This window comes from Sphaerodactylus townsendi, linkage group LG08 (genome assembly GCF_021028975.2).
Source record: "Sphaerodactylus townsendi isolate TG3544 linkage group LG08, MPM_Stown_v2.3, whole genome shotgun sequence".
NCBI lineage: Eukaryota > Metazoa > Chordata > Lepidosauria > Squamata > Sphaerodactylidae > Sphaerodactylus > Sphaerodactylus townsendi.
In genome coordinates, this window is record NC_059432.1 from 10,141,438 (window position 1) to 10,165,985 (window position 24,548).

At 45.4% G+C, this 24,548-nt stretch overlaps 1 protein-coding gene across 1 annotated transcript; it reads left to right on the plus strand.

Moving 5' to 3' along the window:
* The first annotated feature begins 23,990 nt into the window (after positions 1-23,990).
* Positions 23,991-24,333, plus strand: LOC125438184 (40S ribosomal protein S29-like). The gene has a single exon (XM_048506429.1). The coding sequence runs from the start codon at positions 24,001-24,003 to the stop codon at positions 24,169-24,171; it is 171 nt and encodes a 56-aa protein (XP_048362386.1). The 5' UTR covers positions 23,991-24,000; the 3' UTR covers positions 24,172-24,333.
* Positions 24,334-24,548: the final 215 nt, after the last annotated feature.

The following is a 24,548-nucleotide window of genomic DNA, read 5'->3' on the forward strand; positions in this document are numbered from 1 at the left end:
GCTTAGCATGCAGAACACCCCAGGTTCAATCCTTGATACCCTCCACTTAAAAGGCTTAGGTAATAGAAGATGTGAAAGACCTCTACCTCAAAGGAAGGGAGGATACATGGACCAGAGAGGAATGCTGAGCCCGACAGGAGAAAGAACTGAGCCTTGGTGTTGCTAGGAGTGGGGCTGCAGTCTACGGTAGTTGGCAGAGTTGGGAAGAGCTGGATGGGGATTGGTGCGAACTGTTGTTGTTATGTTGCTAGGCTACCACGTTGGAGCCTATGACTGTTAAAGCAGAAGAGCCCGATCACTGATTGGCGGTGATTGTGACAGTTAGCATATAAAGGTCGGAGCTGAGGGGCGGAGGAGCTCTCAGTTCTGGCACCTTGTGCCTTGGATTCACCAACTCAATAAAACCGTTGATAACGAAGCAGCTTGTTTGAGTGGAATTGATCCTAACAGGTGTAAGAAGTTGCCTTTCCACTGGCTGAAGTCATAAAAGATCTTGGCTTACTCCTCCCCAGTTCTCCCATTGAACAATTTGGCAAACGTCCTCAAGAATCGTGAGCCAATTTGGGTTCAAAATAATCTTGCAAAAGCAAACATAATTATTGCTAAAACCAATGGTACAAGGCTGGAAAGCATATGCAGAAAACTCAAATTAGAGATGGTAACTGCACAATTGGTATTTTTAGCTTCATTTGGGCAAATTTTGTAAGTTATTGGCATCGCTTTAATTTTCCGATCTGTAAAGAGTCCTGTAAAGTTCACAGCCCAGAGCAGAACTGGGTTTGGACTTCAAGCTGAGAATTTTTTAGCTGCACCCTTTTGCTGGAAACCGATAAATTCACAGATTTATTATTGTTGTTGTTGTTGCTGTTGTTGCTGTTGTTGTTGTTGTTGTTGTTGTCTAATTTTGTTTAAATATCACAGCTGCTAGTTCTTTAGCTGGTTGCTGGCCTTTCATTACAATTTGCACCTCACCCAGAGGCCTAGGGAAGCTGTAATGTATCGGCGAGTATTCGCGGCGATCCCAGCAGGGCTGCCTTCTGAATTTGACAGATGTTAATTTTGTCAATTTGAAGATGTTTTAAGTGCTGCCCTAGTGTTTTTGGGATTATTATTGTTGGTGTTGTTGTTGCTGTTGTTGCTGTTGTAGTAGATTTCACAGCTGCCGGATCTTTACCTGGTTGAATAATAACAATAACAATAATAATAATTGTAGACTTCACAGCAACCAGCTAAAGATCTGGCAGCTGTGAAATCTTCTACTACTACTACTGCTGCTGCTGCTGCTGCTGCTGCTGCTGCTGCTGCTGCTGCTGCTACTACTACTACTATTATTACATTATTATTATTGATCAATTAATTAAGATTTCATAGGACTGCCTATCCCCTCGAGGGCTCTAGGCGCGTTTACAACAATCATTTAAACATTAACAGAAACCTTAAAACAGTAGCAGCATCGTTTAAAAGGACCAGAGGGGTGAAAACAGATATTTGTTCTACGAAGCCAAGGAAAAGTAATGAAAGATGAAATTTTAATAGTACAATGGATTTGAAAATGCAGTTTTAAGAAAGAGCAGTGCTTTGGCAATGGAGGCTGGCTAGACGGTTTGCTTATTCTGCTTCGGTCACATAAATAATCATTTGTAAGCAATAACTTATTTTCAGTTTTTGTCATGCTGTTTCGATAGAAAACAGTATGTTTGTTGCAGTATTTTATTCTGCTATGCATCTTATTCTATACATTTTAACCCTTTTAGTCAGCTCTTGTATGCTTCATGTGTGTATGTTCATTGCTTAAAACCCATTTTTTTTGTTTTATTATTTTCATTCTTTAATAAACCCCATTTCAATTATACAACTGCCTGCTTTTGGGTGGATTCCGCAAAGCACAGATGCAGTGGCTTTAGGACATTATAAATAGCGTTTGGGGGAAGAACTTTGCACAGATCTCTTCCCCAAAACAACTGAAGCCTGTTGTACTCTTCTCAATTCAGGCTTTCCAAAAATCGCTCAACTAGCAACCTTTTTGCATAATCCCAGGTTGAAGGTGTTCCCGCGTGAACCCAACAGGCAGATGATGCTTCATTCTTCCCTCCTGCTGGCAATTCCCCCTCCCTTCCCCCTTTTACTTTTGTTTTGGCCGCCTTCCACCATGCCTTCCACCTGCCCGCCGTTTCACAAGCCCCCCAGCTTGTTTTCTCCCCGTGGCAGCGAAGTGACCACCATTTCACCTTCATAGACTACAGCTTATTGGCCATTCTTAATACTGCCTGGCCACATTGCAAAAGTCCCTTTTCTTCCTTTTTAAAATGTTGTGTGTTGAACATATGAAGCTACGCAGATGCAGCCAATTGGATTGCGGGAAAATCGCAACAAACACACAGCATTTCACCTCAGCAGGGACTTGAAGCAGCTTACTCCATTCTCCTGTCCTTCATTTTATTTTCACAACAACCCTGTGAAGTCAGTTAGGCTGAGAAAGCGTGACTGGCCCGTGCGCTCCAAGCGAGCTTCAACAAGCGGTGATTTGAACCCGAGTTCCCAGTTACAGTCTTAACCAGGGGTGGGATCCAGCAGGTTCTCACAGGTTCCTGAGAGTCGGTTACTAATTATTTGTGTGTGCCGAGAGGGGGTTACTAATGGGTGATTTTGCCACGTGATTTTTGCCTTAGTTACACCCCTCCTCTCAGCAGTAGCGCCACAGAACTGGAAGCAGTTCAGCAGGAGGTGCATCAAGTATGCGGAGCAGCCTGCTTCGCATGCATTCGCTTTCCTCACCAAGGATCATGCAGTGGCTGCATCCTTTGCCACAGCCCCTTCAGGAATGCCACTCGAATGCCTGGCCATGCCCCTGTCATGCCCTGCCCAGCCCCATTGGCGCTACGCCACAGTTTGAATCTCACCACCATGGGAACCTGTTACTAAAATTTTTGGATCCTACCACTGGTCTTAACATTTCAACCGCTCTACCACACTGGCACTTGGAGATGCCAAGAATTGAACATGGGGCCTTCTGCGTGCAAAGCAGATGCTATACCAGTGAGCCGCAGCTCCGGTGAATCCACAAAATCTAACACGTACACCCCCGTGGCATGGTCGAATTGCTCTTCACTGCTTTCGGCTCGAGTGCTAGCATCGTAGAGGAAATAAACTTTTTACAACCGGTGGGTTTCTGCCTTCTGAGTTATTTTCCAAGTTTCCTCTCTCTTGGTTTTTTTCTCCAGCCACATGAAAAGGAAGAGGCATAAAATCGCCGGGATGCAATCTCATATTATGTCATATTTAGGCATGCACTTGGCTGCTGGCCTCCCCTCCAAAGCCGGGAAGACATCGATGGTTGTAAGAGCTCTTCAAACAGCTATGTCTCCTGAAATCATTTTAAGGGAACGTTGCACATGACATCACCCGTCAGTGGCTACACTGAGTCAGGGCAATTACTCCTAATCGGTTTAGACGATATCTGTGTAGTTATTTTTAGATGGTTCATTGATATGTATCAGGAAAGCATACTGGAGCGCATCCTTGAACCAAGTTGCTGCTGTGGTAGTTATTTCAGAGAGAGAGAGAGAAGCGTGTTCCTTAGCGGTGCCTTGTTCTTTAATATGTAGGATTTGAATTCTCAGTGCTGTTTCTTTATTTTAATTATTTTATTAATTCTCACAGTATAATCAACAGACATTTAAAAAGATACGAAACGAAAAGAATTCGAAACAGAAACAGCAAAACAGAACACACTACGTCATAGGTGTCAAACTCGTGGCCCTCCAGATGTTATGGACTACAGTTCCCATCATCCCCTGCCTGCATGCATTCGTTTCCCTCCCAAGGAGCGTGTTCCTTAGCGGTGCCTTGTTCTTTAATATGTAGGATTTGAATTCTCAGTGCTGTTTCTTTATTTTAAGTAATTATTTTATTAATTCTCACAGTATAATCAACAGACATTTAAAAAGATACGAAACGAAAAGAATTCGAAACAGAAACAGCAAAACAGAACACACTCATTATAGGTGGGAAGTCATGTTCAAGGTTTCCAGATGCTAGGCGGACTATGTCTTCATCATCTCCCCTGCCAGCATGATGCTGGCAGGGGATGATGGGAACTGTAGTCCATAACGTCTGGAGGGCCACGAGTTTGACACCTGTGCACTACCGTCTACCCAAAGCTGCATTGATATAATCATAACACAGTAGATCCCAATGTAACATTCTAATATTATCGGAGAAACCATCACGAAATCTTTAATTCATTATCTTCTGTCCACCGACTTGTCAATGGCTTTACTGGTCAGTCTCTTATATCTTAGTCATTATCAAATTAATAATCTTCCAGTTGTTTTTATTTTTACATGGTCAATTCAGCTTCCTATATGGAATAAAGTTCCCATCTCTCATCCACATCATGTTTTGCCCCTCTATTTACAAGGTTTGTTAATTTAGAAGAAGAAGAGTTGGCTTTATACCCCACTCCCTTTCTCTCCTGTAAGGAGACTCAAAGGGGCTTACAAACGCCTTTCCCTTCCCCCCTCACAACAAACACCCTGTGAGGTAGGTGGGACTGAGAGAGCTCAGAAGAACTGTGACTAGCCCAAGGTCACCCAGCTGGCGTGTGTTGGAGTGTACTGGCTAATCTGAATTCCCCAGATAAGCCTCCACAGCTCAGGCGACAGAGCGGGGAATCAAACCCAGTTCCTCCAGATTAGAATGCACCTGCTCTTAACCACTACGCCACTGCTTCTCTTTTTTAGCCATTATAGCATATTCTCTGCTTTTATCTCCCCAAAGTTCTGTAGTAAGATCTTTATCGGATGCAGTTAATAAGTGCCAACATAAATTCTCAGTAGGATGTTGTGGGGTTTCCGGGCTGCCAGCCACAGATGCAGGCGAAACATCAGGAGAAAATGCTACTGGAACACGGCCATACAGCCCGGAAATCCCACAACACCTCCGTGATTCTGGCTGTGAAAGCCTTCGACAATACATTGTAACAGTGTCGTTCAGCCATGAGCGTGCCTAAGGTTACCAGCTTTGGGCTGGGAAATGCCTTGAGATTTTTGGGGTGGAGCCTGAGGAGGGCGGGGTTTGGGGGGGGAGGGGCTTCAGTGGGGTGCAACGCCATAAAGGTCACTGTCAGTGCCGCCATTTTCTCCAGGGGAACTGATCTCGGTTGGCTGTAGATCAGTTGCAATCCCAGGAGATCTCTAGCCACCACCTGGAGGTTGGCATGCCTGAGTAGGTGTAAATACCATTTGTTCACTGTTGAGTAAAGGAAATTAGCCCTTGCTCATTGAGGGTTTAGATTGCTGCTATTTTCTACTGAGTTGCGTTAAGAATTTTAATTATTTATTAATTATTTATTGTGTATTATTGTTTTTAGTTGTTCTGTTGTACACCGCCCAGAGCTCTTTGGGGGTGGGTGGTTTATTAAGTTCAATTAATAATATTGATAATGATAATATAAAAAGGCCAACAACCAGCTAAATATCTGGCAGCTGTTAAATCTACAACAACAACAACAACAACAACAACAACAACAATAATAATTGACAGCAGAATTGATGAGAAGCAACTGGAAAAACTTACACGATATGAGGATTTAAGGATTGAACTACAAAGACTCTGGCACAAACCAGTAAAGGTGGTCCCAGTGGTGATCGGCACACTGGGTGCAGTGCCTAAAGACCTTGGACGGCACTTAAAAACAATCGGCGCTGACAAAATCACCATATGTCAACTGCAAAAGGCCACCCTACTCGGCTCTGCACGCATTATTCGTCGATACATCACACAGTCCTAGATGTGTTGGGAAGTGTCCGACGTGTGATGTAATACAAAATCCAGCATATTGATCTTGTTTGCTGTGTATAACTGTTTCTGTATCAATATAATAATAATAACAATAAAACTTGATATTATTATTATTATTATTATTATTATTATTATTATTATTATTATTATTATTATTATTATTATTATTATTATTGTAGATTTTACAGCTGCCAGATCTTTAGCTGGTTGTTGGCCTTCATTACAATTCGAGCCTTCCTAGGCTTCTGGGTGAGGCTCGAATTGTAATGATGGCCAACAACCAGCTAAAGATCTGGCAGCTGTGAAATCTACAATAATAATAATAATATCAAGTTAGAAATGTTTTATGGGTGACTTGTAATCCTTGTGCTGCGTATTTTATTACTTAATTGCTTCCATTGGTCGTTAGTGATAACCAGAAAGTGCAGGTAGCAATTGAAAAACTGACTTCGTGGCCTTACGTGTGTGAAACTGTTGCCAGTGACCATGTTGTGCAGACATTGTGTTCCCACCCCTCTGCTGAGCCCAGATTGCTGGTAACACTGGATTTATTGTGAGTCGGGCAGTCAGTTCTCCGCAATCACTCCCTGGTAGGTGTGTCGAAGCGATTTGACTGTGTGGTTCCCAATTATAGGTTTGCACCCTAAGAACAATTTCTGAGCGGCGGGAGGCTCTGAGCAGCTTTACTTTAAAAAGTTATCTGATAATGAAGCCTCTGTGGAGAAAAAGAAGTCCGGTGAATCTGTGCTCAATCTCGGAATATACTTTCGTCATCCCTAGCGAGGCCATATAATTAGAAACGGTGTGCCCTCCCTAAAGGGCTTAGAGCAGAGTTTTTTTTCCACAGTAAGTCAGTTTTATCTTTTAGGGCTGTGATGGAGGTACCTTATAAGACAACTCTTTAAATCTTCCAAATTTATTCAGTTTGATTTCCGAGAGTAGCTGTATTGGTCTACAAGATGAGAGCTAAATTTGAGTCCAGTAGCGCCGTAGAGGCCAACAAGATTTTGGGGGAATAAACTTTGGAGAGACAAAGTTCCCTTCATCAGGCGAAGGGTGGTTTGAATCTTGAAAGCTCATAGCTCTAAAAGCTTTGTTGGTCTTGCAAGGTGTTACTGGACTCAGATCTAGATATTTAAACGTGAACTCTTTCTAAATGTATACCTTCCAACCTAGAACCTTCTCATCAGCCATTTTTGAACGAGCTAATGCATGGAGGATCTTGTGTGCTCCAGGGTGCATGTAGGAAATGTGTGAATTGATGTGAATTAAGCATTGGATAGGATCTAGTTTTTTTTCCCCCATGGTAAAAAAAAAAAAATCAGGAGGTATCTTGGACCAATCAAAACAGTTCTACTTAAAGTGGTGGGAACTGCTTGTGCCAACGCCATGTGGGATCAAGGCTGTAGTTTAGAATAAATATTCTGTTGTTTGTTCTTGTTTGTTGCTGGTTGTTTGTTGTTGTTTGTTGTTGTTTGTTGTTCTTGTTTGTTTGTTGAGAGCAGCAGTGGCGTAGGAGGTTAAGAGCTCGTATATCTAATCTGGAGGAACCGGGTTTGATTCCCAGCTCTGCCGCCTGAGCTGTGGAGGCTTATCTGGGGAATTCAGATTAGCCTGTACACTCCCACACACGCCAGCTGGGTGACCTTGGGCTAGTCACAGCTTCTCGGAGCTCTCTCAGCTCCACCTACCAGACAGGGTGTTTGTTGTGAGGGGGGAAGGGCAAGGAGATTGTAAGCCCCTTTGAGTCTCCTACAGAAAAGAAAGGGGGGATATAAATACAAACTCTTCTTCTTTGTTGTTCTTGTTTGTTGTTCTTGTTTGTTGTTGTTGCTTCTTAACCCTTTAAAATTTGTTTTGATGATGTGTGTTGGGGAGGGGTTGATTTTTAATGGTTTTATCATGTGATTTTATGATGTATGTTTTCAGTTGTTTGATGCCTTGGTGGCCCTGGGATTGCTCTGCACAGTTCAGTTTCGTGGTTGGTCCATTTCCTACAACAGCCATTTTTTCATTGTGCCCACGGCCCTGGGTCAGAATTCCGGAGGTGGCCACAGGCCAGCGTGGTGTAGTGGTTCAGAGCTGTGGATTCTGATCTGGAGAAACGTATTTGATTCCCCACTCCTCCACATGAACGTCAGACTCTATTCTGGTGAACTGGGTTTGCCTCCCTGTTCCTCCACATGAACTGTGCTGAGTGCCTTGGACTAGTCACAGAAGTCTTTCAACCACACCTATCTCACAAGGTGTCAACTATGGTGAGGGGGAGGACGGAGTTTGTAAACCACTTTGAGACTCCTTACCGTAGTAGGGTAGAAATCCAAACTCCACCTCTTCCTCCTCCTCCTCCTCCTCCTCCTCCTCCTCCTCCTCCTCCTCCTCCTCTTCTTCTTCTTCTTCTTCTTCTTCTTCTTCTTCTTCTTCTTCTTCTTCTTCTTCTTCTTCTTCTTCTTCTTCTTCTTCTTCTTCTGCTGCTGCTGCTGCTGCTGCTGCTGCTGCTTCTGCTTCTTCTTTTTCTGCTTCTGCTGCTCCTTCTTCTTCTTCTTCTTCTGCTGCTGCTGCTGCTTCTGCTGCTGCTGCTGCTGCTTCTGCTGCTTCTGCTTCTGCTTTTTCTTTTTCTTCTTCTGCTTCTCCTTCTGCTTCTCCTTCTTCTTCTTCTCCTTCTTCTCCTTCTCCTCCTCCTTCTTCTCCTCCTCCTTCTTCTGCTTCTTCTTCTGCTCCTACTTCTTCTCCTCCTTCTTCTGCTTCTTCTTCTCCTTCTTCTCCTTCTGCTTCTTCTTCTTCTTCATCATCATTGAGTCTGAGGACCTCTGTTCTGTCCCCTATTCCATACTGGCTCTCACTGCTTTTGAAGCCCTATCAACATTTTTTGTATGTATGTGCAGTTGTCCTTCCTTCCCTACGGAAGTTCTGTGGGTTAGATCACTGACTTGGAACAGTGATCAATGTGATAGCCACTTCATTTGAATGCCTTCCTGACAAAAGCTAGGCTTTCTTAATTGGTCTAAGTGCCGATAAAGTCAAAAGTCTGTTGGTAAGCGTCCAACTTCCTTCCATGTGCGTGTCAACCTTGTCCTACAGCGGTTTGATCTTTTAATTTTCCCCCCCCTTTCCTTTTCAAAGTTTTTAGATTGCCAGTAAATTATAACCATAAACTTGGCGATGTCTTCACAAAATCCTTGCAACTGATTGAAATGCCCCTGTGCTGCAGAGGAAACCATTCAAATTGTTGCAACAAAAAAAAAGAACAAAAGAAACGGGGACGTTTCAATTTGTGCTTTGAGGGCAAAATCCTTATGCAGTGAAAAGTGAGTTTCTTTTTTCTTCTTCTTTCCCTGGTGTGGAAGACTGCCAAACATTGCATTTATGTTCAGTGAAACTTTAATTCTGAAATAAGCACTTAAAAGCTGTTGCGGAAAGGCATCTAGAAGCATATCTGCCCTCTTCTGTTTTTTCCACTAACCTATGTGCACAGACATCAAGTTTTAAGTTTCACTCATTTATTTATACAGTCGTTGACCAGGATACAGTAAAAAGGGGGGAAATGCAACAGCCATACCAAATAATTAGAAGTTGACGCACATTAAAGATTAAGTGGAAATTTCTCATCAGTTAGTATTAAAAGGATAATCCCTAAAACAAAAGATTTAACATTTAAAAATTGGTTTACTGATACAACCTGTATATTGTTTTTGAAATGAAAAGTTTCATCCAGAATTTCACAGTCTGTGTAGAAATGTGTGACCAACCATCAGATAAAAAACATTTTGGCCCATTCTGTTTCTGGCTGATCCGTAAACTTATTTAAAAGGCTTAATACGAATTGCATTAAGCTTCACACAAACTGCTTCACATAGAGCAGGGGTCTTCAAACTATGGCCCTCCAGATGTTCATGGACTACAATTCCCATCAGCCCCTGCCAGCATGGCCAAGTGGTAGGACTCATGGGAATTGTAGTCTATGAACATCTGGAGGGCCATAGTTTGAAGACCCCTGGCATAGAGGATAGTGAAATGGGATGCAATCGACGGATTCTGTCTCCTTTACTGCACATAAACAAAGTCTTTTTGATAGTGGAACCTTGCTTAGATCTACAAACTTTCCCTGCTGTTGCCAAAGGCCAGGGGTCTGCAACCTGCTGCTCTCCAGATGTCCCTGGACTACAATTCCCATCAGCCCCTGCCCCATGGAATCCAATAGAATCCAATTGGCCATGGTGGCAGGAGCTGATGGGAATTGTAGTCCATGAACATCTGGAGAGCCGCAGGTTGCAGACCCCTGCCATAGCCGAACATCTGGCTAGTGTGAAGGCTAGTTGTCCAGTCTCTTCTCCCCTTGACGATATTGGAAGTTTGGCAAATCAGTCTAGTTAACAGGCTTTCACTCACCTTATAATTGTGATTCCCCAACTGATCATCTGTGCCGGTGTATACAGGAACTGAATATATACTGGTCTGTCACAGAGGGTCAAGAAAATACAAATAAAAGGCTGCTGATTACAAAATCTTAAAAATATTGAAAACTATATTTATATAGAAAAATATAGAAAACACAGGGCACAACGGGGGCGTGGCCGGGCATTCCTGGGCGGGGCTGTGGCAAGGACTGCTGCGCCGGTCTTTGGGCAGGAAATGAATGCACGCAGGCGCAGGCTGCCACGCAAGCCGGTGCACCTCCTGCTAGACTGCTTCCAGTTCTGCACGCTACTGCTGAGAGGAGGGGCATGACTAAGGCAAAAATCACGGGGCAAAATCACCGATTAGTAACCCCCTCTCGGCACACACGCATAATTAGTCACCTACTCTCGGGAACCTGTGAGAACCTGCTGGATCCCACCTCTGGCTGTGACTGTTTCCATCATCATGGTCTCCGTTCAGTCCCAGAAGAGAAAGTAACAAGAATTGGTCCAATATAGGACCAAATGACAGCCAAGGTGCCCCCAGTTGTCTTTCCCAGCGATTCTTGCCTTCTCATAAGTCTGTTCTGCACAGGCAATACAAACAGGTTAAATGACCCTGGATTGTCTGTTTCACCATTTGCACAGCAGATGCAAGGACCGTCCAGGGGTGCTAGGAGTCCAGCAACAGGATGTGGGATATTTTGCACTTTGTTTCCCTGCAAACCACACACCCGAGAATCCCCCGACCCAGCAATCCTCCCCCACAAACATAGAGAATCCACTCTAATGGCGGCTGCCGATAGAATCCATCTTAATGGTGGATGGAAGGGAGGGAAATGCAATGCTTGCTGCTTGCCGTAGCTTGCACAGGCAAGCAGGAAGCTTACAAAACCCAGGTTAAAGGGGGGAAAGACACTATTTAGCGACTTTCGCTTAACTCGGGTTCAGCAAAATAAAACAAGTTAAAAGCATTTGGGGGGCAAGTTCTGTGTGATCTTCGTCATAACGCTTTTTCACACCCTTGAACCCACTATATTTTACCTTGTGGAATCACCCATAGTGTGGCCAAGTTTAGTCATTTTATCTTCTAGGGAGAGTTCAGGCTTGACTTGATCTCGTCTTCTGGGGGTTTTGGGGGGGGGGCGGGGAGGGGTTGGATGGTCTGCACCATCCATAAAACTCTCCTCCAACACCACGTTTCAAACGAATCCACTTTCTTCCTGTCCACCTTCTGCATTATTCCCTTCCTTCCAATGAAATCAATGGCGATACCATTTTTTAAAAAGTTACTTTCCTGAAAAATAAAACTCTACTCACCATAACAGCGCTGGTGTGATGTCAGCACAAATTGTGTTGTCATGTGTCTTCCCAATAAACATAGGATACGGTAATTAAACAGGCAAAGGGAATTGGTGCTTCCAGTTTGTGGGGTGGATTAAATGCTTTATGTGACTACAGCACAGTGGTTTAATAAGAGTTTCCCTGTTGGAAATTTAACAGATGGAAGGAAGTCTCTGTTTCTGTTTTCTAAATATGTTTTCCAGGGGAAAACATAATGAGAATGAACTCTGCTAAAGTTATCAGACTGTAAATGCAGTTTGTTGGGGTGTTTTTTAAAGGGAAAATAATAGACGGTCTGGGCAATTGGTTTGTCACTGTTGAACTGCGAATTGCTAAGGCTGTAGTTCTTGAGTAAATGTTGATTTGTAACGTGGAATGATGGTGAATTTCTTTTTTAAAAAACACCATTTTAATAGAGTGTGTATTAAATACAGCATGCGGTGGAATACATGTTCTGTTATTCTTGTTGTTATGTAGGGGCTACTCATGCGAAAGGCATAGTTGTAAGTTTCAATTCCATCTGAATAAAATCCCTTCAAGTCATTTTCAGTAGTTGGGGAAACGTTGACGGTCATTACCTGTTACATGGCAGATTTAATAAGCAAGAAAAGGCTAAAAGATTGTGCCCATGTAACGATGGCTCAGTTGAATCTCTGGCCCACCAATTACGACGCTGTCTCAGATTCAAGGAAATCAGATCCAAGTATGTGAATCTTTCTCCTTTACATTTACCCGATCTCCCCGATTTAATTAGATTATTTAATTAGATTACACTACTTGTTGGACAACCCTGATCCTTCTCTTTGTATGATAGTGGCAGACTTTCTCCTGGAAATTACTAAATGCCAGTAGATTTCCTTCGACCTAACATTTATTTCCTGTATTGTATATGCTTTTTAATCCATTTTTTATTATTGTTGTACTGTTGTCTATGCCAATAAAGGCTTGCTATGCATACATGCTGTATGTGGTTGCAGAGGTGACCATGATACTAAATCAGAGGCGAATGCCGATGTCCGCTTGTTATCATAAAAACTAACTTTACTATCATTCATTATCATCAGTAGCGCACATGCTAAATAGGCATTTTCCAATTACAAATATTTATACTTTAGTGTGATATTTATTTATTGACAGCAAGTCCCAACATACATAGATTAGCACAGGGCACCTAGTCTTGTGGGGCCTCCAGACCACTGCCCAACATGCTTGTGCGTTAAGACGCCCCGGGTGTGAATGAAGTAGACTGGACCTTTCCACTCCCAGCCCGCCAACATGAAACCATCCAAGGGGATCGGAGGGCCAGATTTGTGTTTTGCGAACCACAGAAGTCTCAGAACGTAAGTCAGCCTGCCAGGGACTACGGCTAACAATCGAGGCCTCTTGAGATCTGGACTTGGGTCTCATTTTTAGTGACGTTTTCCAGAGGTCCAAATTCCGCCAAATAATCAATCTTGCACATTTTCAGCTTTAAGCAGTGGTAGCTGTCTTGTGATGGTGGTAGCGGTAAAGACATCCCAGCTCACTTTATGGATGTATGACTGATACTTCAGGTTTTGTTTGGCTCTCATCTGCTCCAGCCCAAGCTGTTGGGGGTCTAGTGATGATCTTGCCATTTGTCTGAAATCGAAGGTGGAAAATGACAGCGCTTTCCTCTTTGGGGACTAAACTTTTTTGCCATCTCTTATATATTAGTAGCTCTGCCTGCTCTGAACATTACAGCCGTGTTTCTGATGGACAGTGGGATTTTTTTGGCCACAGCCTTAGTAGAGTTCATGATGTTTTTTTGTTAAGTGTGTCACTACAGCACATCAAGTACCCTTCCGGTACGGAATGTCCTGTTAAAGAGAGGGGCCCCGTTAAAACTAGCTTGGATGCCTCCTTGCCTGAGGTCGCGGCCCCCCAAATTAATTTTGTCACCGGGGAGAATGGGTTAGATCCTTAATTGACTATTTCCTTACAAATGAGCTGGAAGGAGCTTCGAGAAAACAGAGTGACTAATCAGTAAGCGAGGCACATAAATCAAATTAAGGAGGAAATTCAGAGCCCGTAGCCGTCCTAAACATCGTTTTCTGCAGCATTTGGTGGGGGGGGATCTTTTTTGATTCCAGTGATGGCCAAAGAGCCAGAGACGCTGCTGTGGCCTGCACTCTGGGAGCTGGACTCCTCCTCCAGCAGCAGGAGCAGCAGTGGCGTAGGAGGTTAAGAGCTTGTGTATCTAATCTGGAGGAACCGGGTTTGATTCCCAGCTCTGCCGCCTGAGCTGTGGAGGCTTCTCTGGGGAATTCAGATTAGCCTGTGCACTCCCACACATGCCAGCTGGGTGACCTTGGGCTAGTCACAGCTTCTCGGAGCTCTCTCAGCCCCACCCACCTCACAGGGTGTTTGTTGTCAGCCCCTTTGAGACTCCTTACCGCTGAGAAAAGTAGGGTAGAAATCCAAACTCCGTTTCCCCTCCTCCTCCTCCTCCTCCTCCTCCTTCTTCTCCTTCTCCTTCTCCTTCTCCTTCTCCTTCTCCTTCTCCTCCTCCTCCTCCTCCTCCTCCTCCTCCTCCTCCTCCTCCTCCTCCTCCTCCTTCTTCTTAATGCTTGGCAATATTTGGCCAAGGGGTTGGGGGGAGGGATTGATCAAAGGGTTATTCTTTATTTTTTAAAGATAATCCTGGGCATTAGGTACATGCCTGAACACTTGACCAGACATCATGCCTGAATGGCGAAAGGAAAGGAAGGTGCTAAGATACGAGACCCGATATCTGGCAGGCCGTTGGAATCTGTTCCCGTGACTTCCTTTATGATCTATGGAATGAGCTCTGTAAAATAAAGAACTTCAGTTTTAATAGCTGTTGATGGTGGGTGGAGAGAGAGATGGGTGGATCCCACGCAGCATAGTTGTAACAAGGTCCAGCCAGTACAAATGAACCTGTTGCACTGTGCTGTGTTTGCAGTCAGAGCCATTTGAGGCCTTGGGAACAAATTGGGTTTTCTCTGATTTTTTGTGCCTTTGCACAAAGGGGCAAATTTAGTTGTTGTTTTGTTAGCAACACGTGCAGCTACACAGCCGTAATGGTCACTAATGACATGTGTTGGGAATGAACCTGAGAATCTGACCCACCCGCCTAACACTTTCACAGCCTTGCTTTGCATGAACAATGCACAAAAGAAAGGGACTCTCTTGCAATGGCCAGTCAACGTGGAATGTGTTGCCATGAATCTGGGTGCAATGGTGGTCATGAACGCTACTGGGGGGGGGAACCCATGCTTGGGGGACTTGAGAAATGGCGGGCACTCGTGGAAACAGCCCTGAAATGGCGGTCGACCGCAGTGAAGGGGGGCGGGGGGGGGGGAGAAAAGCATCTACAGCCTGTGGTGTTTGTGCGGGAGCGCATTTGACTCAGAATTTTATGAAACGATCACCAGTTCAGCAATTCTCTAAAACCCCAGGGTGAGAGGAACACAACGGTCCAAACTTCAGATCCTCTGAAGATGCCAGCCACAGATGCAGGCAAAACGTCAGGAGAGAATGCTGCTAGAACGCGGCCACGCAGCCCGGAAACCACCCAGCACCCAGGTCCAAACGCATTTTGGGAACGGGACTTGTGCAAAGACCCCCCTCCCCAAACAATTTATATAACATCATGAAGACGCTATATTTGGTCTGTGCGGTTTCCACCTTTGCTGTCTGTTGTGCGTGTACGCATTCCTTTTTTGCTGACGGACGCCTCGATGAGCAGGCTTTAAGATAAGTTGCTGTGTCACGTGATTTGTCCAGATCACACAGAGACTTTTTAACGACTGGTTCAGCCGCTGCCAGAATTGCGTTTCAGGAAAAACAGCCCTTCTGGTGAGCCGCACGGGACGTGAGAGCAGCATCGAGGATACAGCGACGCTTCAGGCCGGCTCCATTTAATGAGTTTAACATGTAGACATGCACAAGCCGTCTACGGGCTCCTTGGGGCAGCCGATTCCCGATCATATGGCTCATCTGTTTCCCCCGTTGCCGTTGGATTTTATCGCTCACCTCCTAGTTTGCTTTTATACTAGGCAGTTTTATGGGATACACTACAGCATCGTAATATCTTCCCGAAGCTCTTAAAAGGGGTTTTGGCTGCAGAGAAGGCCGGAGGTCTGGTCGAGCCGTTGAGTCTCAGCAGGTCCGTGGCGGGCTCGAGCAGCTGTTCTTAAAGTCGTCCAGGGCAAAGAAGCTTTACGAACTCTCCAGGTCTGCAAAATTGACTTAAGTTTGTTAGTTGGGTTTGCTCTAGGCTGGGTTTTGAATGTTCATTAGCATTGTAAACACACCTTAGCCTTCTCCAGATGTTATGGACTACAGTTCCAATCAGCCCCTGCCAGCATGATGCTGGCAGGGAGTGATGGGAACTGTAGTCCATAACATCTGGAGGGCCGCGAGTTTGACACCTATGGTCTAAAGCCCTGCTTTTTCCTGTTACCTGTGAGAAAGGTTGGTGTAGCAATTATAAGAACATAATAAGAGTCCTGCTGGATCAGACCAGTGGTCCATCCATTCCAGCATCCTTTCTCGCACTGGAAGGCCAGTGATGTGGTAGAGACCGAGGCCTTGCCCCAAGGTTGCCTCCTGGTGCTGGGATTCAGAGCTTTACTGCCTCAGAACATGGAAGTTCCCTCTGGTCACCAGAGCTATTAGCCACTGATAGAACAAACCCTCCATAAATGTGTCTAACTCCCTTATAAAGCTGTCTACACCCGTGCCTATTTGATTCATTTTTTTCCTATTAAAAAAACTGGCACGTAGCCCAACATTTGACCTGTTAGAATTGCAGCCGGCTACCTTGGAGAAAGAAGGGATGTGCCATTTCTTTTCTGACATTCGCTTGTATGAAAATGTTTCATTTTGACAATTTGGTTTACTTCATTTACACTTTGCCGTTCTCCCCAGTGGGCTCCTGAAGCAGCTGACATTGTTCTCCTCTTCTCCATTTTATCTTCAGAACAACCCTTTGAGGTAGGCTAGGATGACGGTATATGACTGACTTGAAGTCACCCAATGGGCTTGAGGATTTAATCCTAATAGTACCAGTCTGCTGTTGAAGAATATCTAAGGGTTCCAAGAAGAAAAAGTCTTCATGTTTACTATTCACAAACATGAATAATATAAATAACTAGCAGGCCCGGCCACGCGTTGCTGTGGCAATTGTCCTTCTCATCACAGTCCGCAACCCACACAGTTGTCCATGCAGGTCCAATGATCCCCAGCATAGCCTTTTGGGGTGGTCAAATGGAATCCCTCTTTCCCTTTTCAATGCACATTGTTATATAGTGGTGTCTTGTTTTTTTTAGTTTAAGGTAACCCTTTCCATTCCACAACGGAACTGTCCAGAGTGCGAATCCCGCTGTCCATGAGGCAGGTTGACACGCACAGTCCTGGCTTGGGTAAGGCAGAACTGGGGCAAGGAGGCTATCCCAGTCAGGCAGCAGAGGCAGGGTGGTGAGGCACTCAGATCGAGGCCAGCTGCCTGGGTTCTTAAAACCGCCCAGAGCCCTTCGGGGATGGGACGGTCTACAAATCCAAATAATAAAGAAAGAAAGAAAGAAAGAAAGAAAGAAAGAAAGAAAGAAAGAAAGAAAGAAAGAAAGAAAGAAAGAAAGAAAGAAAGAAAGAAAGAAAGAAAGAAAGAAAGAAAGGCCACGTGCAAAAGAAGTGGAGCCGGTAGTGTTGGTTCACCCCAATTCCACGGATTTTCTTAGAAGAAAAAGGCAAACTCCAGCTTGCTTTTAGTAAAAGAGAGCTGTGGCGAATATGGGTGGGGAAGTGGATAAGTTGGTGGTTGGATGTGAGGGAGGGCAGAGTGAGGTGTGTGAGGATGAGCTGGATGTGTGGTAGCAGTGGGTGAGGCACAGAGAGTGAAAGTTACCTGCATGTGAGGGGGGGGAACCCCACCTGACGTCTCACACGGCAAAGTGTGTATGTGTTTCACTTCCACTCATATTACCTACCAGTATGACCTATTTACTGTTTTAACTGCTCATCTCTGGCCATCTGCGCAAACATTGTAAGGGCATACCAACCCCTCAGGCCACAGACATGCTGCACAAACATTCTAAGGGTGACAGTTAAACACAGCCAGCTTCATGGCCTGGTGCGCCAGGAAAAAGACGTTTTACCTGGCTCAGGTATGGACTTTCAGCCTGCAACAGGGAGGAACATCTTGTGAAAATTTGGGGGTGATCCGTCCAGCAACTTCTGAGGGAGACCATCAGGGACAAACACACGTTTAGATTTTTATATGTATAGATAAATATGAATGTGAGCAAATATGAATAATATGAACAATGATCTATTCACAAATATGAATCTATTAACAAGAAAAGTTTTATAGATTTTCTGTCATATTTAAACACCTGTCTGCGGAGACGAATTCAATGAAAAGATTTACGTGTATCTTTTCAGTTGCAAACTGCTGTAGCGATCCTTTTCCCACAATGCTAAAGCCATGGTTCTTGAAATGCATAAGTTTAGAAAATAAGGTTTTAGAGAGGAACAAAAGAGACTAGCTCTCTCCACCAAAGTACTTCTTTTCCATCTGTAATGTTTTGGCAGTTTGCGAGTATCAAGAAGGATATTTTCTTGCCAGTTTTTACACAGTCCGTGGCGGTACCGTTTCATTTTGTGCACTGACTGAATTGTGGTCTGACAGCTCCCTTGTATGTCTGAAAAGGGAATAGCAATGCTTCACAATGAAAGCTTTTTCATTTGTGGGGAAGGTACCCATGTTTGTTTTCTCTGGCCATGTTCATTCAGCAACAAAGAGGCTGTCTCTGTCTTATTTATTTATTCATTTGTTTTTTTCATTCATTTTAACCACCTTTCTTCTTGGTGGGGACCTAAAGTGGCTAGCTCCGTGGTGGCGAACCTTTGGCACTCCAGATGTTATGGACTACAATTCCCATCAGCCCCTGCCAGCATGGCCAGTTGGCTGGTGGGAATTGTAGTCCATAACATCTGGAGTGCCAAAGGTTCACCACCACTGGGCTAACTCCTCTCCTCCATTTTTTCCCTCACAATAGTCCTGCGGGGTGGGTTATGCTGACAGTGTGACTGGATTAAGATCACCAAGCAAGCTGCCATGGCAGACAGCCAGACTAAACCATACACCATCTTTGAGTCTGCCACAAGGTCATCGTCCCATTTTAGTGCCCTTTTTTTCAATTTTTAAAATCGCTGTGGGGACCTGATCCTTCTAAAATCTGCCGTATGGAGGGAAGGTGTCTTCCCCTGCACATGCCATTTTAAAGACCTGAAACATGGCACTATCTATCTATCTGTCTGTCTGTCTGTCTGTCTGTCTGTCTGTCTGTCTGTCTGTCTGTCTGTCTGTCTGTCTGTCTGTCTGTCTGTCTGTCTGTCTGTCTTCTCTCTCTCTCTCTCTCTCTCTCTCTCTCTCTCTCTCTCTCTCTCTCTCTCTCCCTACCTACCTACCTACCTACCTACCTCCCTACCTACCTACCTACCTACCTACCTACCTACCTACCTACCTACCTACCTACCTACCTACCTACCTACCTACCTACCTACCTACCTACCTACCTACCTACCTACCTACCTACCTACCGCCGTCCCCTGGAGGGCTCAGGGTGGTGAACAACGGAGCATATAAATAGAGCACAAAATAAAATCAATAAATCTCAGAAGTAATTAAATAAATCATTAAAGAAATGGCTCTATACACATTAAAACCAAACCCCATTAAAAGCAGCGTGTTTTATATAGCACAGCAACAGCCGCAGAGTAGTTTTCTGGAGTTTGACTTGATTATCCATCCGAGCTGTTCATTTCACCATTCTAATGACCCCTTCCAAACTTTCTGAACCAATTTGTTTTGCTAGGATTATCTTGGTCTTCAGGTTGGCAGCACATTGGTCTTTGCTCTTGACGCAAGTTAGTCTGAACTGGCCATAAAGCCCATTGTGCAAAATAATACAACAGCCTCTGCAAAACTGGTCATTTCTGTCATTGTTCATGAAACATGAAAATTCAATGTGTAGAAGTGTTGGAAGGATGCCAAATCCTCCCAGGGCGAGAGACTTGGACCCCCTTCTGCTCACATGTCTGCGCAGCTTTTTAAAAAGTGAGTTGTAATGAATCTCTATTAGTGTATTGTCGAAGGCTTTCATGGCTGGAATCACTTGGGTGCTGCGTGGTTTCCGGGCTGTATGGCCGTATTCTGGCAGCATTCTCTCCGGACGTTTCGCCTGCATCTGTGGCTGGCATCCTCTGAAGATGCCAGCCACAGATGCAGGCAAAACGTCAGGATGGGCAACCAGTCGTGATCAGTAGCTGGCTGGTACCTCCCTCTTCTGGTAGGCCGCTACTGTGCTGGAGGGGTCACGGTCCCTTGTTAGAGACCCCTGATACTTTTCAGCACATTGCAGTACTCATTAGAGTGGCTTCCTCTACATCTTTTGGGAGTTGAATCAACCATAGGGCTGTGCCTACACTGGCAACTCCTCACATGTGGCCACGAAGAAGAAGGAGGAGGAGGAGGAGGGGGAGGAGGAGGAGGAGGAGGAGGAGGAGGAGGAGGGATTCTCTGAAGAGGGGGGAACAGGTGGGTAACCAAAAATCCAACCCAAAGGGAATGTATTCTCAATGCCAACGAGACCATAAGTGTGTAAATGGCCTAACAACAGTGGCTTGCCATTGCCTGCCTCTGCGTAGCAACCTTGGATTCCTTGTCCTCCCCCAGATCACCCCCACTGCACCAGCAATGATGGTGGGGGCAACATTCAGCACCGTGCCCCACTGCCATGGAGGGCCATTTTGGCTGCCTGCCAGTGTATCCACCCTTCTGCCAGGGTAATTACACCTGAGGAAGACAAATCTGCCAGTGTGACCCCGTGCCACTCCTAGTGGCAGATCCCCCCCCCCTTTGAATGGGACCGTAAATCAATCAGTCACACAAATAAAAATAAAAAGAGATGTTTGGAGGTGATTTGCCATTGTTTACAGGAGAGTAAAAGCTTGGCCCCAGCTGGGTTTTCTCCATTCCCCATTCACATTAATTACTTATCTCGGGGGTGTTGTAGCCTGAGCTCTCATAACTAATTTGGCCGCAGTTGCTTAGTTATCTTTAAGAGATTTTGATGGAGCGCCTTATCTGGGAGCATCTGCGATCCATTGGCTGACGTGTGGAAGAGCCAGGGAATATCGCAAGAGTTGCACATTTTGGCAGATACACGTTTGCCAGCCTGCCAATTTTTAATTATCTAAATCAGGGATTCCAATCTTTTTTGAGCCTGGGGGCACCCTTGGAATGTTGACGAATGGTGAGCGTAACCGACCCAATGGCTGCCAAAACCATTGAGTTGTTAAATGAAGGAAAGAAATTAGCTTCCGGGAGAGATGGAACCAACCACAAAATAGCTTCCTCAGGTGGCAGAGCCAACTACAGAATGCCAGAGGGTCTGGTTAGGCATAAATCTAATGGTAAATCCTCAAGATTTCTGGGAGGAGCTCTGTCTAACAGGACAACTTTTAAAATTAATGTTTTTAATGCGTACCCGCAGCTTATATTCAGTCCCACAGTAAAGATCGTTCTGGTGTGGTGGCAGCTATGCTAGTGCAATTTTTTAAATGTGGGGACCATATTGAGAACCCCGATCTCGATGACGTGTGTATTTTACTTTATGCTACTGGTCCCTAGTGAGATGACCCGAAGCCCACCAACACCCATCTTGGTGCTCAACGAGTGTTTTTAGAAAGAGGGTGGGGCCAGGGAGCGTCTGTTGCCCAATAGAGCTTTTGCATACACGCTACAGGGGTCAGTGCTATCAGTCACAGACCAGGAAAAGGATTTGGGCGTCTTAGTTGATAGTTCCATGGGAATGTCAACTCAATGCATGGCAGCTGTGAAAAAGGCAAACTCTATGCTGGGGATAATTAGGAAAGGAATTGATAATAAAACTGCAAGGATTGTCATGCCCTTATATAAAGCAGTGGTGCGACCGCACTTGGAGTACTGTGTCCAGTTCTGGTCGCCGCATCTCAAAAAGGATATTGAGGAGATAGAAAAAGTGCAGAGAAGGGCAACGAGGATGATTGAAGGATTGGAGCACCTTCCCTATGAGGAGAGGCTGCAGCGTTTGGGACTCTTTAGTTTGGAGAGGAGGCGGCTGAGGGGGGATATGATTGAAGTCTACAAAATTATGCATGGGGTAGAAAATGTTGATAGAGAGCAATTTTTCTCTCTTTCTCACAATACTAGAACCAGGGGGCATTCATTGAAAATGCTGGGGGGAAGAATTAAGACTAATAAAAGGAAACACTTCTTCAATGCTAACGCAGGATTGGTGTTTGGAATATGCTGCCACAGGAGGTGGTGATGGCCACTAACCTGGATAGCTTTAAAAAGGACTTGGACAGATTTATGGAGGAGAAGTCGATTTATGGCTACCAATCTTGATCCTCCTTGATCTGAGATTGCAAATGCCTTAGCAGACCAGGTGCTCAGGAGCAGCAGCAGCAGAAGGCCATTGCTTTCACATCCTGCATGTGAGCTCCCAAAGGCACCTGGTGGGCCATTGCGAGTAGCAGAATGCTGGACTAGATGGTCTGATCCAGCAGGCAAGTTCTTATGTTCTTATGTTCTATGCTTGGCTGTGCAGACTGCCACCACCATGTTGGTTTTATTACCTCTCTTTCTCAGTGTATTTTTAAATCATCCCTCTTCTCTCTTACACTAGGGCTTTCTGCATGTGGTTGGGTTCGCCTCCTGCAGCCGCCATTTTATGGTTGTGGCCGCCACTGTCAGATTCCATGTGCGCCACATATGCTCAAAAGGTTTGGGAACCCCTGCTCTATGCCGTGACTCAAGGGCTGCATTCAGATGTCATGTCAATAAACTTTGTCCAAATGCTGGTCACCTGGCTAACTGGTGGACTCCGCACAGGTCAAATATAATAGGTGTAGGATGTTATATAAACGGGGGGGGGGGGGCGACTTTGCACAGATCCGGTTCCCAAAATGAGTTTGGCCCGTTGTATTCCCCTCATCCCGGGATTTTCAAAAATCACTAAACCAGCGATCCTTTTGCACAATCCTGGGTTGGAGGCCCTCCTGCGCAAACACAACAGGCAGGAAATGCTTTATTTCCCTCCCTTCCACCTATTCATTGTAAATTCCCCACCATCCACCATCCCGGAAAATCTGCCCACACGCCATTTTTTGTGAAGGGCAACAGGTATACTTGGTTTATATAATCCTGTCAAGCAAAGTAACGGGCGGAAATGTGGATTGTGCGGCACACCAAATTAGAATAGTTATCTGTCAGAGGACCAGCCGTTTTACCTCAGAAGTTCATGAAAACATAAGCAGAACTTTACTTGAACTGAGAGAGAAAACATATACTGTTATATACATTAACAAAGTATCACAAATACTGGTTACATGCACAGCTCATGGTTTGTTACAGTTTGGTTGTGTTACAATATCTTATAGTCCATAGTCAGAGAACTTTATATATCATTTGGTTTACAACAGTATACAGAGCACAGAGCACATCTTTTCTCTTAGTCAGTCAGGCAGTCTCAGAGTGTGTGGGGTGAGGGAACAGAACACTACCAATGGACTTTAACTGTCACCTTTAGAATGTTCGTGCAGCTTCCCAGAATTCCCTGCTGCTTCTGCATGCAAAGCAAGGCTGGAAATTCCAACACTTTGCAGATCACCCAGCACATTGTGGGCAGATTCTCTGAGCGCCTGACAGTGTGCAAAGTCCCCCAAGCATGTTTTCTCCTCAACAGGGGCAGAGCAAGGGGAAACTGCGCCTGGGACATACATGTGCCCTCTGCCCCTGCTGTGGTGCTGTCCGCCCCGGAATGGCCTCTGCACGGCCAGGCCACGCCCCCGCACCTGCTCTGCCCAGGGCATTGCGTTTCCCCGTCCCGTTGGTGCTACGCCACTGCCCCTCAATGTAGCCAGTAAGACTGCCATACAGGCCTACAGCAATGTGTTCATTATTGCCCGGCCATTGCCGCAAGATCCTTTTTCCTTTTCTTTTTGCATGTTGCACATTCGCATCTACGCAGGTGCAGCTGATCGGATTGTGGGACAGTCAGCCTGCCCTGGGGGTTCTCAATTCTGTAAGCCTGCACAGTTCTGCATGTGTCACAAGAAATAAAAGAGGGAAGCGTCTCCGTGCGAAGGCACGAAAACAACCTCAACTGTTTCCATGGGCTCCAATCGCTGCCTGAACCGGTGAAAGGCACACTCGCAAACAGGGAAAAGGAAAACGGGTTCCTTTATAACGACTGCAGTCCGTTATACTTATGCTGCATGGAATCCACCTCTGTTTAGCAGGAGGACTGCCGCTCTGGTTCATAATCCGAATTATGTTTTGTCTTTGGAATCCTGGTTTGTTGTAACTCTGGCTACTTGGACCACGCGCCCTTTCCTTTCTGCCGCTGGCCGCGCCGCAATTGACATGGGCCACCAGCAGCTCTACTGGAGCCACCCGAGGAAGTTCGGGCAGGGGTCGCGCTCCTGCCGCATCTGCTCCAACTGCCACGGCCTGATCCGCAAGTACGGCCTCAACATGTGCCGCCAGTTCTTCTGCCAGTACGCCAAGGACATTGGCTTCCTCAAGCTCGACTGACCCACCCACGGAAGAGGACCGCTGACCACGGGGGAGCTGCCCCGCCCCGGAGACCCTGGTGGGGGGATGCACTATGGGGAGGGGGCTCGGCTCTCCCGGCCTGGCTTCCCCCACCCGCACACGCTTTGGTGCACATAAAATAAAGAGATTGTGAGCGAGGAACGCTGGCTACTTGTTACATCTGAATGCTAGAATTCTGGCTTAATACTGGCTTGGTTAGTGGACCGTACAGCCTTGTGGCTTTCTTTTCCAGTTGCTGTGGTCTTTGGCTGGCAGCAGACAAGCTGGGATTTCCAAGCAGACTCCAATCAGTTTAGGTCATCCAGGAAGCATGAGCCACCAGCCTTTTCGGCTGCAGTAACCGTGACTAGTTCAAT

Bases quoted from the DNA above. Each gene is read 5' to 3' on its own strand.
- LOC125438184 (XM_048506429.1), top strand. From the start codon at position 24,001: ATGGGCCACCAGCAGCTCTACTGGAGCCACCCGAGGAAGTTCGGGCAG.